The 16,645-nt window shown below is 41.2% G+C and overlaps 1 protein-coding gene across 10 annotated transcripts in view; it reads left to right on the top strand.

Annotated features, from left to right (window-relative positions):
* Nucleotides 1–16,645, top strand: part of APBB2 (amyloid beta precursor protein binding family B member 2) — a 135,016-nt gene that overhangs the window by 18,456 nt on the left and 99,915 nt on the right. For 5 of the 10 annotated variants that reach the window (XM_061379821.1, XM_061379816.1, XM_061379820.1 and 2 more), the window contains exons 1-3: nucleotides 365–474; nucleotides 11,243–11,311; nucleotides 15,569–16,369. In XM_061379821.1, coding sequence (XP_061235805.1) covers nucleotides 11,293–11,311; nucleotides 15,569–16,369 — 820 coding nt within the window. In that variant the 5' untranslated portion in view covers nucleotides 365–474; nucleotides 11,243–11,292. Of the gene's footprint in view, nucleotides 1–364; nucleotides 475–11,242; nucleotides 11,312–15,568; nucleotides 16,370–16,645 lie in introns of those variants that run through there. The other 5 variants (XM_061379813.1, XM_061379819.1, XM_061379817.1 and 2 more) reach the window with 1 other exon arrangement.

Here is a 16,645-nt window from a genome sequence, read left to right as displayed (position 1 = left end):
CATCTTAAAATTTAAGACAACATTGTTATTAAATCTCACCTACTGCCTACAACTGTATTCAAAGCCAAAAGCAAACTCTTTCTTGCAGTGTTTGTTTTTCTGTCTGTATCATAAGCCAAAAAAACTACTGTATGACCTGAGACTTCTTTGTGCGTTAAAATTTATGTGAGCTTATTAATGGAGGCCAACCACTAATAATAAATTTATGCTGCATGTATAGCACAACTGTTCATCTCCTCTGACAACATGACTATGAATAATTTATAGATGTAGTTATCCTGAAATTTGTAGAGGCCATTAGCATTTTAATGAAAAAGATACAGCTGTTGTACTAAATCTTCACTTTTTTTCCCTTCTCCCCCAGTTAAGCATTTCGATCTGTGCTTTGGGAGCAGCTGACAGTGTGCGGTAATGTGCTGACTGGCACTATGGGCAGGCGGTACCCAGGGGCTCACTATCGGCCAAGCAGCTCATGTACGTATGCAATTGGTGTAATCTGTTTGTTGCTTTATTACTTTTGAAGGCTGCTAAGTTTATAAATTTTGCAATAGTATTTGTAAAGGATGCTGACATATTCTAATCGATGCCAGCTCTCCCGTGTGTGTACCCAAATGGTAAGTATATTGATCTATGATTAAACTGCAGAGGTGCTTTCTAGAACTTTAAAAAGCAGCTTGTGGTACAAGTTGACCAAGTCTACTTCAGTGTGCTGTGTTTTGTGCTGTGTTCAAGGTCTTCATTTATTGTAGGGTTCGAAAGTTTAGCTGCTATTTGTCTTCACTCCCATCCCAAGTTTTTAATACAAGATAACTTCAAGTTAACAAACTACTTAAGCTTATCCTAAAATGTCACTCTGCACTGTAGCTTTAATTGCTTTTAACTGCAACTAACATCTCTAGTTCAAATTATTTATATGCTTGAGTTCAGTATTATTCAAGGGTTTTTTTCATCTGGAAATATAATCCTATGGGATTACATTCTGTATCTCTTACTGAAGGTTGTCTTGTGTAAAAGTGCAGCGGCAACTCCTCAGGTTTACCACCTGCACCTTCCACTAACTAAGCAGACATATCTCATGCTGGTGCAGATGGCAGCCACCACACTGCAGGGGTTCCACAGTGCAGGCTGCATGAAATGATCTGGCATAGCCTTCCCTGGGGAGCTGTGTGGTAGAGTCCCAACTCCAGAAGGCTGCTGCCTGTCCTTGTGCACTTCTTGTTGATTCCTCAGGCTGCTGAGGTGAAGCTGTGATGGGTTAACTTTTGTATTCACTCATATTTCTGCTTTAGCAGAAGAACATGGTCCAGTGTGCCTTTTCTTGACATCAAAGCCATCTTAATAATCTCTAATTTCTGTACCATTCCTTCTGTTCCTTGAAAGACTTCTTTAAAAGCCTTGATTACTTCAGGCATCCAGCTCCACACATATTTGTGTTGGCTCATGCAAGTAGGAAACAGCAATAACAACTTACAGCTGTGGCAGAACAGGGACTTCCTGCCATTAGACGTGAGGAACTGCATGGTGATGTCTTGTTTCAGAACTTGACTTTGTGAGATTTCCCCTAACCCTAAAGCTAAATCCTAGGAAGCAATAAAGCATGTTTACTCTCTGCTGAAGACTAGTCATAGATGTAATGAAGTTAAAATGTGTGATAAAATGGTGTACTGCAACCAACCTAGATACTACTTTTCCAAGAAGCTTGTCTCTGATATTAACGTTAGGCTATTGTCTATATGAGAATGCAGGAAATAAATGGTTGTTACAGTTTTGACAGGTGGTCAAGTGCTGGAGTACAGAATTGGACTGAACTGTTCGAACCACTTGATGTTAGATATAGACACTAGCATTCAAACATGTCCTCTTGCTGTAGTATGGGGCATGATACCCACATCTCATGCCTAGACTTGTAGCTCAGAGCTTTAAAATGATCTAATGTAGAGGTAGTTTATCAGAGAGAAAAATAATAGCCATTAAATTCTTACCAGAACAGCCTAGGATGCTTTTCCTTTTGTCTAATTGAGCAGTTGCAGACAACGAAGAAGTAGAATTGTTGGCCTGGGGGAACACTGGGGTTCCTACCACCTGCCAGGGCCAAAGCTTGTGTCGGAATCAGTTGGCGCCAGAGCTCTGTCTTAGGGCTATCAGAATACCCCATTCATGATTGGTTTATGCTTTTGTTAAGCCAAGAGTTCCCTTTCCTTAACCTATCAGTTTTTCTAAGCCAGGAAACTTGCTTTATTTTTTGGTTTTGTTACTGTATGATTTATGCAACTTCCCAGAGCCTAACGTAAGTGCTTTGAACATTCAACAATAGTGGTATTGAAATTGCCTAGTCTTTGGGAAATGCAGATCATAATGAAATCTCTGATAGCAGATTAGATCTCAGTGAAAGTGCTGGTAAAATACATCATTTTGCTTTTGTATTCTTTGCATAAATAATCACTAATTGTGCTATCTCAGCTGTTGTATTTCATGTTTGCAGTTGTTACAAACTTAATGTTGTACCATTAAGGACTTGGTGCAGCCTTAAGCCCTAGTCCCTGATTGATTTTTATCTTCTGTACATACACACATACCTACATGAAGTCTGAAGGGAAAAATTGATTCTGCGTGGAAAATGGCACTTGTACTGCTTCTTTGGTGGTGAGATATTTCATCCATTTATGACATTGACTCTTTTGTTGAAGGATTTCATAAATTTAACAAATATAATAGTGCATGGTCTTAGGAGAATGCAGAAGGTTTTATATCCAAGGAAAGACGTAACAGTTTAAATAGAAAATAGCTTATTTGAAGCCCAGAGATAGGAAATCTCTTTGAAATACAGGTGCTAAAGATAAAAGAAATAGCAAGGTGTTTAAAATGTAAAACTGAAAGCTGTGAATTTAATAGGTGCCTGCTAGTTTAGACTTTTTAGAAGTGTAATTAAAAAAGCAGTGATTTCTCTTGGTTACTGACAGTAAGCAAAGAAGTGTATCCCTGGCTCTGTCTAGCTTTTCCTTACTTAACACTCCCTCATGTGCATTTTATTTGTTGGGGTTCTTCTCTGTGTTTTCCTTCTGAGAAGTGCCAGCTGAGACTGTACACTTTCCAGCTATTGAGAGCCTGCTTTTGTAATCAGACTTCTCTCATTAGTTTCTCCTGAGCTTCATATATACTTTTCTAAAGTTTGCTCATACAACTTTGTGTTGGCTGCAGCAGCTCTCCTGAAAACAGCACTGAAAACCAGTTAGTATTGTTGAGGCAGCCTGAAATTTTCTTTCATACTGAAGTGTTTTTTTCTGTGCACAGAGTAAAAGGGTTTTGTTTTGTATGTCTGGAAAAAGCTTTTTAAAGGGTTGTCCATGCACATCCTGTCCCCAGCGTAGTAGTTTATTTTCATTACTTGTAGTGTTTTGCATGATAGTGAAATCTAAGCGAAGTGTTTCAGAGAAAGTGGAATTGGTTCCAGTGCCATTCTGCTGGCATTAAATGCTCATGAAGGATTTAAACACCAGCAATGATGAACTGCACAGTTTTGTGAGAGTGCTTAAAAAAACCAAACAAACCAGCAAACCTCTTTTTCAGAAGACACCAGAAGTGAGGAAATGCAGGAATTTTTGGGTCGTGGTTTCTGGCACTTGCTGACCTTTGGAGTGTGCCAGGGTGGAGGCGCAGTTCCTGCGATGGCACGTCAGCATTTGCCTTGCGCCAGGAGCTTCACCACCAGCCCTCACTGCCCATGGAGGACGGTGCCATGCCTCCCACCCTTAAGTCATCCTCTTGGTTTGCGGCAGGCAGAGATGGACTTTTCTTTCTTTTTTTGAACTATTGGTCGTTTCATACTTAAGAACAACTCAAACTACAGCTCATGTGGAATGATTTATTGATACAGTTCTGCCAGTGTAATTATTAGAGCTGACTAGAGTTTTATTTCAGAAGCTTCTGATGGAGGGTGATACTTTTCTGCTCTCCCCCTCCTCCCCAAGCAAACCTCTTTGGGAAATACCATTTTGATGAAATGTTCTCATGAAGGATGAGGGTGCAAGGGAATATCCCTGCTGGGAAGGCACTCCCCTGGACTGCAGAAGGAAGAGGTTTGAGTCTCACTTCTTCCTGATCATCTCCCATGCCAGAGCTGCTCTTATAAATAATTAAATATACTTAAGGGCATAGAGAGCAGGGTTGATTTTATAAACTCAGGGTTTGATTTCTTTCCTGGAACATTCAAATTCTTGCTCTGCCTTTGTCTCTTCAGCTTCCCAAGGACTGCCAGGCTGCTACCTTACTTGAACTGGGGCTATCCGCTGCTGCTGGTCTTGCAAGGGACTGTTGCTTAGTGAAACTGCTGGAAAGTCTTTGCTGCAGTAAAATAAGGAAACAGATGTGAGCATGGTAACAGTATAAGTAACAGCAAACCACTGAAAAAACCCAAACTTAGAATCATAGAATCAACTAGGTTGGAAAAGACCTTTAAGATCATGAAGTCCAACCTCTAGTCCAACTTCTAGTTTTGCAGTCAGTGCCAGTAAATACATTGCGAATATCAGCCCAAGATGAGTTGGTGTGATGAGCCTGTAGGTTTGATTTGGAGCCACTTCCAGAGTAACATGAAACTCATCCAGGGAAGCAGTCTGACCCTCAAGGAGGAGTGTGTCCACTGTGCAACTCCTGGCAGAAGCATCCCAGTAAAACATCTGCAAAATCCTGCCCTAAATCTTACCTTTTCTATCCAGGGAGATACCTTGGTGTAAATGAGGCTCAAGCTTTAGCACTGCTCAGATAGCATAAAATTGCTGAAAAGCTGCACCTTATCATTGAGGAGGAATATAGATGATTCATGAAGTGAAAATTACAGAAGCACCCAATGACACATACATTACTCTCTCTGTTAAAGCCTATCTTGTTTAGGTTTCTGCCTTTCCTAGGAAGCTATGTGGAGACTTGCACAACAGCTTCACTGAGGTCTCTCGGGTGATCTTGGTGAAGCCCCGAAAACTGCACTGCTTTCCACAGATAGGAGCTGATTCAGAACCTGGATACAAAAAGCTTTTTTTAAGAACTGTGCATTAACTCTGAGTGCGTATTGTCACTTCCGGTTTTATTTCTCGGCGTAATTAAATAGTACCCCTGTCCCAGGTCCATTTCTTCTTCACAGTGAAATAGTAAAAGCGATAGTGCTCTGAAGCTGAAGGTGTCCTGGTAAATTCTGCTTGGGGTTGTGCATATTTGTGGAGAACCACCACGGTACCAAATTTGTATCATGTGTTCGTCCCCTTTCAGAGGAGCCCCAGTTCCTTTGCTGTTGAAGCGCCTTGTGGAGATCTGTGAGTTTGTAGACAAGAAACAGGAGTAGAGGATTTTGGCTAGTGCAATAAGAACTCAAGACTCCCTGTTGCAATTCAAGCCAGTAGTACTACTAGTAGCTGGTTCTTTTCCACTTGTTCAGTGTCTTCTACAGCCAAGTTTGCTGTTTGTTGAAACTGAGCCCACTTCTAGCCACACTTCAGTGTAATTAATATAAATGCCAATCACTGTAGTTGCTTTTTTCTTATGCTCTCCTTCCACTTCATTATGGATTGATCTGTTCGGTTTATGGGGACCATAAAGCAAATACGATAGTTTGATTTGATTTATGAGCATGTGGTTTTGTTTTATATATGAGCACTCTGGGTAGACGTTTCTCAACAGCATTCTCAAGGAGCTCTACTTGCTACAGCAGGCCAAGATGAAAGTTATTCCTGCATTCTAGTACCATAATTATACTGGGAGAGTTACTAAAGGGTATGGCCATTTTAGCAATCTTTCAGCATTTTGTCAGCTGAAGCACTACTGTAACAGTTAGTTTTAAGTTGTTTTATGTTTTGAAGTATTTCTGATTTGTCCCATTGAAGTTTGGTTGAAGACTGTAGGTTTGCAGGCAGCCCTCATCCTTGCTGACATGTGGCTGTGTAATAAACCTTATTTTAGTTCAGTTTTAATTGAAAAACACTTCAGAAGTGTGGAGGCCTTTCCTGTGCTATGAAGTACATCCTATTCCATTACTAGGAGCAAGGGATATGCAGATAGGACATGTGAGTCCAACATTAAGACAGTTTTAGCAGGTGTGGTTAAAAGTGCATATATAATAATCTTAGGTGAAATACAGAATATTTTTAATGAATGTGGAAGAGAAGCAGTCTTGTCAGTGGGCACAGTCTCTTTTCCTTGAGAGACCTGATAGTCTCATCTTACAAACTCTAATGCTCTGCTCTGTAACTTTCTAGTACCCTTACTTTTTGTCGCTGACATGGACAGTGGGATTGAGTGCGCCCTCCGCAAGTTTGCCGATGACACCAAGCTGTGTGGTTCGGTTGATACGCTGGAGGGAAGGAATGCCATCCAGAGGGACCTCGGCACACCTGTGAGGTGGGCAGATGCCAGCCTCATGAAGTTTAACCATGCCAAGTGCAAGCTCCTGCACCTGCTTCAGAGCAATCCCAGGCACAGCTACAGGCTGGGCAGAGAAGAGATTCAGAGCAGCCCTGCAGAGAAGGACTTGGGGGTGTTGGTCAATGAGAAAATGAACATGAGCCGGCTTCAGTGTAGGTTTGCAGCCCAGAAAGCCAACTGTATCCTGGGCTGCATCAAAAGGAGCGTGACCAGCAGGTCGAAGGAGGTGATCCTGCCCCTCTACTCTGCTGACAGGTCTCAATTTACTGTTGGCAGTTTGAAAATATTTGCAAACACAAATTGAAATTGGAGGTTTTCTTATCTATATTGAGACTTTTGATACACACATTTTTATTTCTTTTCATATAGTAGAGATTCTACTGAAAGATTATTTTCTATTTATTTAATTTTCAGGTTTTCATCTCTAAAGCCCAATTTGACACATGAGTACAGTCTTAGAGTAACAATAAAAATATTTTGGTGTACCATGCTCTTTCAAATGCATTTTAAGATCTCAGCTTTGAGGCAGTGATAATCAAAGAATAGTCTAGGTTGGAAGAGACCTTAAAGATCATCTAGTTCAACCCCTCCTGACATGGGCAGGGAAACCTTCCACTAGACCAGATTGCTCAAAGCTCTGTCCGGTCTGGCCTTGAACATGTCCAAAGGTGGGGCAGCCACGACTTCACTGGGCAGCCTGTGTCAGTACTTTACCACCCTTACAGTGCAGAATTGCCTCCCAGTATCTCATCTAAATCTCCCCTCTTCCAGTCTAAATCCATTACCTTCATCCTGTCGCTACACACCCTTGTAAAAGGCCCCTCTCCGGATTTCCTGTCACCTCCTTTGGGTACTGGAAGGCTGCTTTGAGGTTTCCCCTGAGCCTTCTCTTCTTCCAGGCTGAACATTGCCAACTCTCTCAGCCTTTCCTCATAGAAAAGGTACTCCAGCCCTCTGAGCATCTTCATAGCCTCCTCTGGACTCACTCAAGCAGGTCCATGTATCTGTGTTGGAGCCCTCAGAACTGCACACAGTACTCCGAGTGGGGTCTCACAAGAACAAAGTAGAGGGGGAGAATTACCTCCCTCGACCTGCTGGTCACACTTTTGATGCAGCCCAGCATACAGTTGGCTTTCTGGGCTATAGTGCACATGCTGGATCATATCAAGCTATGTTGTCCCTCCATCAGATATTTGAGCAGTTGAAGTCCCCAGGTTGCTCAAAACTGTTGCTACCAGTCTAGGTAATTTGAGACTAAAAAGATTTCTGGATAATTTTGATAAGAGCTTAATGTGTTAATAGCCATAACTTTATCCAGTGTAATTCAGAGGGCAGGTGAAATCATGCTGGCAGGCCATCAGAAGTTTGTTAAAATACATTAGTTTAAAAAGAGAAGCTGAGATGTCTGCATTATGTGCATGCTGTTGGTTGCTCTTAGAGAAGCAGATCGTGCTCAGGACTTACGCAGTGTTGTTTGTAGCCTTTGCAGGGACAGTGGAGTGTTTGTGAGCTGCAAATAGCAGCGCCACAGACAAGATGTGGGGGAGGTGTTTAATGATAATAATCTTTTCCTTTTTTTTTTTTTCTTTCTGTCCAGCACAGCATCTGTGCTGCAGCTTAACTCATCCATTGCATCTGACGGGGGTCAGTTAACATTTTTGCTCTTTCTGTTATAATGATGTGACATATGCTTAATCTGTTCCCTGCTTTCTCTGGTACTGGTACCCCGCAGGTTTCCTTAACTCTGTCAAGAAATTGATCATACTTTAAATGGTTCTTGCTTCCTGATTTAGGAGCTGCTGAATCATCTATGTTAAATGTATGTAGGGCTGAAAAATCCCTAGTCTAAACCAAGCTACATCAGTCTAAGTCATGTGCCAAATCCGTGGCTGTTGATTCCTTTCTGTTACTCCATTAAGCCTATGGGTAGGCTGCCTGTGTTACAGAGCATTTTGGTTACTTCTTCTTTTTTTTTTTTAATCCCTGAAGAAGTTTATCCTAGCTTTCTTTTTCATATGGTTTCATCCTGCTTTGGTTTGATGGTTGTGATCAGCTATGATTACACATTGTTCATCTTCATACTTAGTTAAGAGTTATTTTTGCCTACAAAAATAACTTGAGGCTGAAGTTGCAGGATATGGGAGACCAAGCCCTTCTTGCTTTATAGGTCATTTCAGCTGCAGAAATTTAAGTTAGTTCCTGAGCTTGTATCTCTGTGTAAGAGAGAATGAGGTTTATGCTTGTGCCCCATGTTAGCATGGGCATTTAAAGTAGCGTTGTTTGTAAATAACAAATAAGTCTGAGGTGTGATCTTTGTTGTAGAGATTGAATAATTTGTATATCAATTAAAAAAAAAAAAGTTAAGACTCAGAAGCTTAATTTACACAACAGAATTAGAAAAAAATGCCTGAGATTTACTTAGCAAATGTTGCTGTGAATGTATAGATCTGATGACAGAAGGTCTTATTATCTGAGCTTGCAAGTAGCCAATAGATAAAACACACTCCATCTTCTTCCTGTGACAACGCTGGTTTTGCCTGCCAGACTGTTCCATTCTACACAGGGGGAGAAATCTAATTAATGGGAGAAAATTGAATTTGGAAAAGACTTAGTATGCCATCTCATTTGTTCCCTTAGTAAATGCAGGATTAATTCTGACTGCGTGTCATGGTTATGCCTTACATAAATGAAGGAATTGCTCTTTATTTCTCCAATTGATCACTCAATTTAAAAATACTCTAGTAGCGTGAGATGACCCAGGTCATCTGCAATACAGACTTTCAGTCAGATAGTCAAATACACACTGATTATTTAGATATATCTATCTTGATAAAGTTGTAAGTAAAGGAGCAAAGGTTTTAGCCTGTTTATTTCTGTAATTTTAATTGTTTTTCTTTGTAGATGTTAGAATCTGATTCTGAGAGGCATCTTGTCTCTGAGCTTTTTGCTGGATGAAGAATTTGGCTGTGTGGGAAGGGGGAGGGTAAAAATGCAAATGTGAAAGTGTGCTGAACTTGTGTGCTAGAACTCAGTGCAGGATCTGAAGCTGTTTTTTCCTTAATATTATTTAAAGACAGATCAGCATTATGGATTTCCATTAATAAAAGCATCACTAGAACAGAGACAGCACTGCTGCCAGGCTGTTGCAGTCAGTTGGCAGCAGGATTAGCTCTAAAAGGAAAAAAAATGTCATTATATTGTAGCAGAAGGGGCTGGCAGAAGGTGCCTTTTGGGGAGGCAGGACAGAAAGCTGGTTACTGGACAGTGATTTCAGTAGGACTAGGGGAAGCGGGAATAGGAGGACATAGGAGAATCTGCTTTTAGCAAGCAGCTCGAAGTGATGGTGTTGTCATGATGGGAGGACAGAACCAGGGTGGAGCAGACAGGGCAGGGGTGATTCCCTGCTTGAGCAGGGTGGTTGGACTAGATGATCTTGACAGGTCCTTTCTATCTTCAGCAACTCTGAGGTTTTTATAGAAGAGTCTGCAGGTGGATTTGAGAGCACATGTGCAAACTGTTTGCAGCCCTGTTTCTTTCCTGCTCTTGCGTTCCCAAAATGACTTTGCCCATTGTCGGAATTTGCTTTCCTGGCTTTGCTAAGCTTTCTCTCTCCTGTTTCCAGGCTCAGTCCAGCAGAGATGTTAATGCTGGAGGGAGCAGCAAAAAGAAAACCACTGGCTGTAGGAATAGCATCGCTTGCTCTGATCTACAACAGCACCTTATTCAAGTGTTTTCCTTCCCTTTTCCTTCTGAAAGTGTTTAACGTCCTCTGGAATCTGTTTATATACATAGGCAAGAAGGAGTACAATGACACTTGACACCAAGAAAGTTTCTAGTCTTGATTTAGCTTTCAGCTGCGTTAATGTTAATCTAGACTTTATTAGGATGCTTTTGGCTGACATTTTAACTACTACCATTTAGCTGGTTTTAGTCAAAAAATGAATGCAGATATAAGAACATAGTGTGTTAATGTATTTAATTAAGAATTAATGTTTTAGCATTGGAATTCTTCCTTTGAAGCAGAGGGAGTGAGCTAGTGTTGAGTTGCAGTCCTTGTATAATGGAGGTGTTCTCTCTAGCTGCTTAGGATTTGACTACAGCCAAAGTGTACAGGTCCCCATAGCATGAGCTTGACATTAAATGTTCTGTACTCAACAGATTAAAGGAAATCTGCTTTATGAAATGGTTTGTATTATTTCTTTCCTATGTTTCCTAATCATAATGGCAGAAAGAGTCATAAGTGCATAGAAATGCCTTGTCTCCCAGTGTATTCACATCCAAACCAGAGACTAAGGCAAAATGGTTTCCTTGAGAGAAGATGGACAGGAAGGAGTCCTGTACAAGAGCTTGCTGCTAGCTTGCTTTTTATGATTCCCTTCTGTGGGATCAGCCCTGCAGCCTATGCTTCCTGGTTTCACATGCTGGATCTCATCCTGCAAACTTTCATGTGAACATGCCTGACTGCTCTGTTTCTTTTTACCAATGCTGCTGTAGTTTCCCAAGGATGCTTTATCTGGGTCATGGGGGAAAACCCAATGTTTTCTAATGTCATGAAGTTTTTGCTAGAATATGTTGATTAAAACTGGAGAAATTGTTGAACTTGTGGTCCTCAAGCATACATTAAGAAAAATGTCATTATTTTTAATTGCTGTAAACTAGCCTCTCCCATATTTTAATCACTGTCAAGTATCACTAAAAGCTCAAAAGATCCTCACTGTTATGTTCCAGGGTTTGTTTAGAATGCTTAACGTGTCTCAGGAACTTCTGAAATGTGGTAGTTTTATTTTGTGTTTTCCTTTGGTTTTAATTCTTAAATGATCCCTCTTTTCAGATTTCAAATTATAATCTATTTCCTGATGCATTGCTGACGCCCCGTGAGCCATGTCAGAAGTACTTCCAGGTCAGATGCCCTTTAAAAGATTCTGCTATGCAAATATGTGAAACTTTTATCTTCTTTTCCTCCTTCCCAGGCCCATATTTCACTTTCATTTTGCACTTATCCATGAAAGAGCAAGCACTCTTTTCTTTTAAACAGTGCGTTTTGAATAGATTGTGTTCAACTTTTAACAAAGTATTCCTATAGACAATACAATGCAAAAATGTCTTATTAGAGGTAAAGACAACTCAGTCATGCACTGTTTTATGTTTGCAATGGTATTTTCTCTCTCCTCTTTCCAGCTCTGTAAGGTTTATGACAAGATTGAAAAACCTCAATAAAAGCCATTCAAGTAATAGTGTTATTTGTATTATTATGGTGCTTAGAAAATTTAGATTACTTTGTGTTAAACGCATTATAGTGGTAAAAGTATATTAATCTGTATCTGTAGGCATGTATCTGTAGGGATGTGCCTAAATAAATGTTAGAAGTATGCAGTTAAGACAATATTTGTTTTTAAAAGTAAGCAAGCTAAACCCATTAATGAATTGCTATGACAGATCTACCTACTTAAGTGCTCTCTTTAAGCACCAACATTTAATATTGTTCCCAGTAATCATAACATTCTAATTATTCTTAGTTTTTCACCAGTCCAGTATTTTTTATTATAATACCCTATTTTTACTCACTCACAACTTACCACTCTTCATCTGCTTTAGCTGAGATACACATATCAACTCGGTGATTCCTGGTCTGCTTGTCCATTTCTGTTTGCCTTTCAGCAGAAAGCAGTTGAAGGAGGGGTGCCCTGTGGCAGTATCGTTGTCCTTGCTGGTGGCCAGGAAGCATGAGGAACTTCCTGAGGTGGGGGGACAGGGTCTGCCTGTGTCGAGGTCCCTGGAACCCCTGGCACAGGGTGTTGGTTGGCTGGTGAGGGGCACCGCACCAACATGTGTTAGGAACCCTGTGGGTGAGGGTGGCAGGGACACTGGGAGAGACAAAATAGAAGATTGGGGAGGTCGGTGATTGGGATTTTGATCTTGAAATTACAGGCACAGGAAGACGTTACATTTCCTTGAAGGTTTTCAGTTATAAAGTTGGAATATGCTTCCCCTGGGAAAAGTGACATGTTTTAGGTATCACAGTGTCCTCTATGAAGGAGGGACAGGCTGTCGCTCTTCTTCCTTGTGCTATTCTACTGTGCAATCTAGATTTTCTTCACTGCATTTAAGAATTTCCTTGCATTCAAATTTTTGCAAAATTTTGCATTTGCATTCAGGTGTTTTCGAGCACTTCAGTTAATCCTGGTCTGGTAGCAACTTCTGCTCCTCAAGTGCAAGTCCTGACCTTTCGCATCTGTATTTCTTCTTCTCTTTTTGCCTCTTTTGTTGCTTTTCTTTATATCTGCTTCCAAGAATGGTGGGAAGCTGGCCACGTACATCCCAGATCCTGGCTATGAGTGCAGGGTGATGCCTAGTGAGCAGGCGCCTGTCTCTTGAGAGAAGTCTGCTCTGCTCTGTGCACACCTTGTCATACTTTTTGCTTGTTCATTGATCATTTTTTGGACGGGGCTTGGAGCAACCTGGTCTAATAGAAGGTGTCCCTTCCCGTGGAGGGGGTTGGAACTAGATATCTTTACGGTCCCTTCCAACCCTAACCATTCTGTGATTCTATGATCAGTGGATCATTTGAAATGAGGCCAGGAGGGTGATGGTGTCTAGTGAAAGGTTCATTTTGACACTTTCCTGCTTATGATCATACACCAAACCAACTTAGCACCCAGCTTGCAAACACTGCCTGGGTCACAAAGACTTCTGGAGCTTTGGTTCAGTCATGGATCAGTGCCAGTGTTCTTCATAAACCAGTGGGGGAGCTTTTCGAGCAGATTAATAAAGCATAATACGTTTTTTCAGTGTTTCTATGTGCTTATTCTTACAATTTTTTGATAAGCCAAATGCGAACAGCAGGATCCTGGCTGAAGATAATCTGGCAGGCAGATACTTAAGCTTTATCTAGGGAGATTATTTTCCTAAGAAATATTTTTAGTGGTAAAAATAATGGAAAACTTTGCATGAAGCAGCTCACTTGTAACAAAGGAGAAGAATAAATTTCAGTCTTGTTCCAGATTGTGGCAGTTTTATTTATTGATGGAAACCAGAAATGTTGTTTTAATTTGCTGAAGCATAAAATAAAATATAATCTAGTGAAAACCGTAGATACTGTGTGATTGAATAGGTTCTAAAGGTCAGGTAGTGGGTCAAAATTATCCTGTCCTAATGTTTGGTTTTTTTAACATAACTTCCAGGCTTCTAATGGATTTGGAAAAACATAAAGCAGCCACTCCATAAACACAGCCCATTTCATGGTTTTGATTAAAACATGTGCTTTGGTAACATCAGATGTGACCTTGCTTTCATTAGAATTGGTTAGATTCAGGTTAGTTGCAGACAGCAACATGTGTTGTTGTTCTGTATGAAGATTATGTGATAGTTGTGTTTTGTAAGTCTTTTGTGGCTAGAGCTGAAATTGTTTCTAGGACGTTTGTGACCGTTACCTAAGCCGATGGCTTTTTTGTAGTGTGCATGAGGTGACCTGTCTTCCAAAGAATTTGCAGTTCGTCTAGACCTGACTAACTGGGGCTTGAGAAAATGGTAGACATGAACATTTGTAAAGTGTACTTTAAAGTCTGTTTTGGGCAAGTTTTAGAAGTTGTTCTTGCTGGGTGATTCAGGGAACAAAGAGTATAGCTGCTCTGCTTGGTTTTAAATGAACTGGAGTGATGGTTGGAAGTGTGCAGCTTTGACAGCACATCAAAGACAAGGGAACACTAGCAACTGTGTGTGCGTTTAGGTAACATTGTGGAGTGCTCCTTTTCGTGCTGTGTTTATGTACATGTTCTTTTAAAACCCACATATTTAATCTCTTGTAAATCTGTACAGCCATCAATTCTGTCATATATCAAATACACAAGGATGCAGCACTACTCAGTTGGAATGATCTGTCATCGGCTAGCTCAAATAACAGCTTTTCATTCCTGGGTAAGCCCCAGACAGGTTTTTATGTTGTGCAGTATAAACAGTCAGTGATACCTGAGAATTAGGAACAACAGCAAGGGTGTTTCCTGCTGTGGCAGATGGGAGTGATTTATTAATTGGCCTCTAATTTGGTTGCTAGGTGTCAAGCAACAGTGACTATTGCAGTATGTAAATTGAGCAGTTCACGGAGTTGTGCAGATTAGTGAGAACCAGAAATAGACAGTACAGGAACAAATTACAGTTTTTAAAAAAAGTATATATTGTCTGATTATTTTTCATAGCCTAAAAATCTGTTCCCTCAATAAACTTAATACTTTTTCAAAATGTGAGCTGCACCCCTGGCTAACAAAATTCAAAAACTTGCCTACAAACAGATAAATGAATGGTTTTATTTAACGGTGGAATACGTGTACTATGCCCTGGGATGTACGCTTTGTCCTTAAGCTTGAACTTTGTGAGCGGTAGAAATAGTGACCCATCTTCATCTCTGGAGTAGCCCTTTCTTTAAAGCTGATTGAATTAGAGCAGGATATTTTGCCAGGGGATTCCTCCCGCCTCCAGAAATGAAATGCACCTTTTTGAAATAATCTACTGTTTGCATCGCTTACCTTCTGACTCTCTACTTTCCACCTCAAAATAAAAGAAAAAACACAGGGAAGGGGAGAGAAAGACAGACAAAGAGCAGAGAAAATGCAGGTGTTAAGAGACAACAGCTGACTGGCCAGTCAGGCTTAAAATTAATAGTACTTGAGTTCTGCCCTTGCTGAAAAAGGAGCAGCATCTGCCTGTGTCTCTTAGAAATTTCTTACTTCTTCCTAGTGCTCAGCACTTGAGGAGTTCTTCTCCTTGTCGTCATAGGTAGATATGAAATACTAGAATGAAATTATGATAAGGATGATTTCTGGACTCTCAGACATTTGCAGAGGGCACCTCTTCTGTCCCCAAGCCCGCGTGAAACAGAGGCATGGAAAAACTGCCCTGAAACTGCCTTGTATAGTGTCAAGCTTCCTGGTTATTCTCAGCTTCATGGTCCCAATGTTTTTATATTTTTTTTCTTTCTCCTGCCTCTGTTTTTCCTTATTTAATAAGTTCAGCTTTTGTCTATTGTCTTACCCACTTAGGTGGTTGTAATTTTCCTGATGTAAACCAGTTATGTAAAGCGCTGCATCCCTGTACCAGAAGCCTTAACAAAGTAGTGTGTTCAATGAATTAGTCTGTTTCATGACTGTCTCTTTTGCTTTTCTAGTTGACTCTGGCGTGGACGCATTGGCAGTGTTTATGGCAAGCGGCAGCACGACGGACGTTGTGAACCGCAACAGCCCTGCCACCCCACCCAACACGCTCAACCTGCGCTCCTCTCACAATGAACTTCTGAATGCAGAGATTAGGCACACAGAGACCAAGAACACCACTCCTCCAAAGTGCAGGAAAAAATATGCGCTGACTAACATTCAGACAGCCATGGGTCTTTCTGATCCAGCAGCGCAGCCCCTTCTGGGGAACAGCTCTGCCAATATAAAGCTGGTAAAGAATGGAGAAAACCAGCTCAGGAAAGCCGCCGAGCAGGGACAGCAAGATCCCAACAAAAACCTCCCTGCCACTGCAGGCATAAACGTAACTTCTGAGAAGTTTGAAGGCAAAGAGCCGATCCCGCAGGATTCCTCTGGCTGTGAAATACTCCCCTCACAGCCAAGGAGGACCAAGAGCTTCCTGAATTACTATGCAGATCTAGAGACATCTGCTAGAGAGCTAGAGCAGAGTTTTGTTACTATGGAAGATAAATCTGCACAAAGCAACAGCCAGGCATCTACCATTATTGTCAATGGGGAAGGCTTGCCCCGTAAACAAAACAAGCCATCAAGCCCAGAGGATGGCCAAGTTGCTGCAGTGTCTTCAAGCCCTGAGACTAAGAAGGACCACCCAAAAACAGGGGCCAAAACAGATTGTGCTCTCCATAGGATTCAAAACCTGGCCCCAAGTGATGAGGACTCCAGCTGGACTACACTGTCCCAGGACAGTGCCTCACCAAGCTCGCCTGATGAAACAGGTATGCAAGTAAAGGCTGCTCACAGCCACTGGTCTAGAAACATGCTGCTTCACTCTTCCCAGCTGGTGGCTAGAAGGAAAGATGTGATTTAGTGGTGCTTTAGTGGTGGGGAAACTGCGTTAGGAAAAGTGCCAGCAAATGCTACAGATAGGATCCTGCAAATAGGCTAACTGCACCTTTTCTAGTTTTTAAATAATTGTTCTTCACTAAGCAGTGGGTGCATGTTGTGAGAAGTACATGGTTACCTGGAGGTGCTGAACTACTGACAGCTGCCTG

This window comes from Neopsephotus bourkii, unplaced genomic scaffold, assembly GCF_033783945.1.
Source record: "Neopsephotus bourkii isolate Nb327-2 ecotype Australia unplaced genomic scaffold, CSIRO-AGI_Nbou_v1 NB_1780, whole genome shotgun sequence".
Lineage (NCBI taxonomy): Eukaryota > Metazoa > Chordata > Aves > Psittaciformes > Psittacidae > Neopsephotus > Neopsephotus bourkii.
The sequence above is the reverse complement of the archived record's forward strand: the minus strand, read 5'-3'. Positions and strand labels throughout refer to the sequence as shown.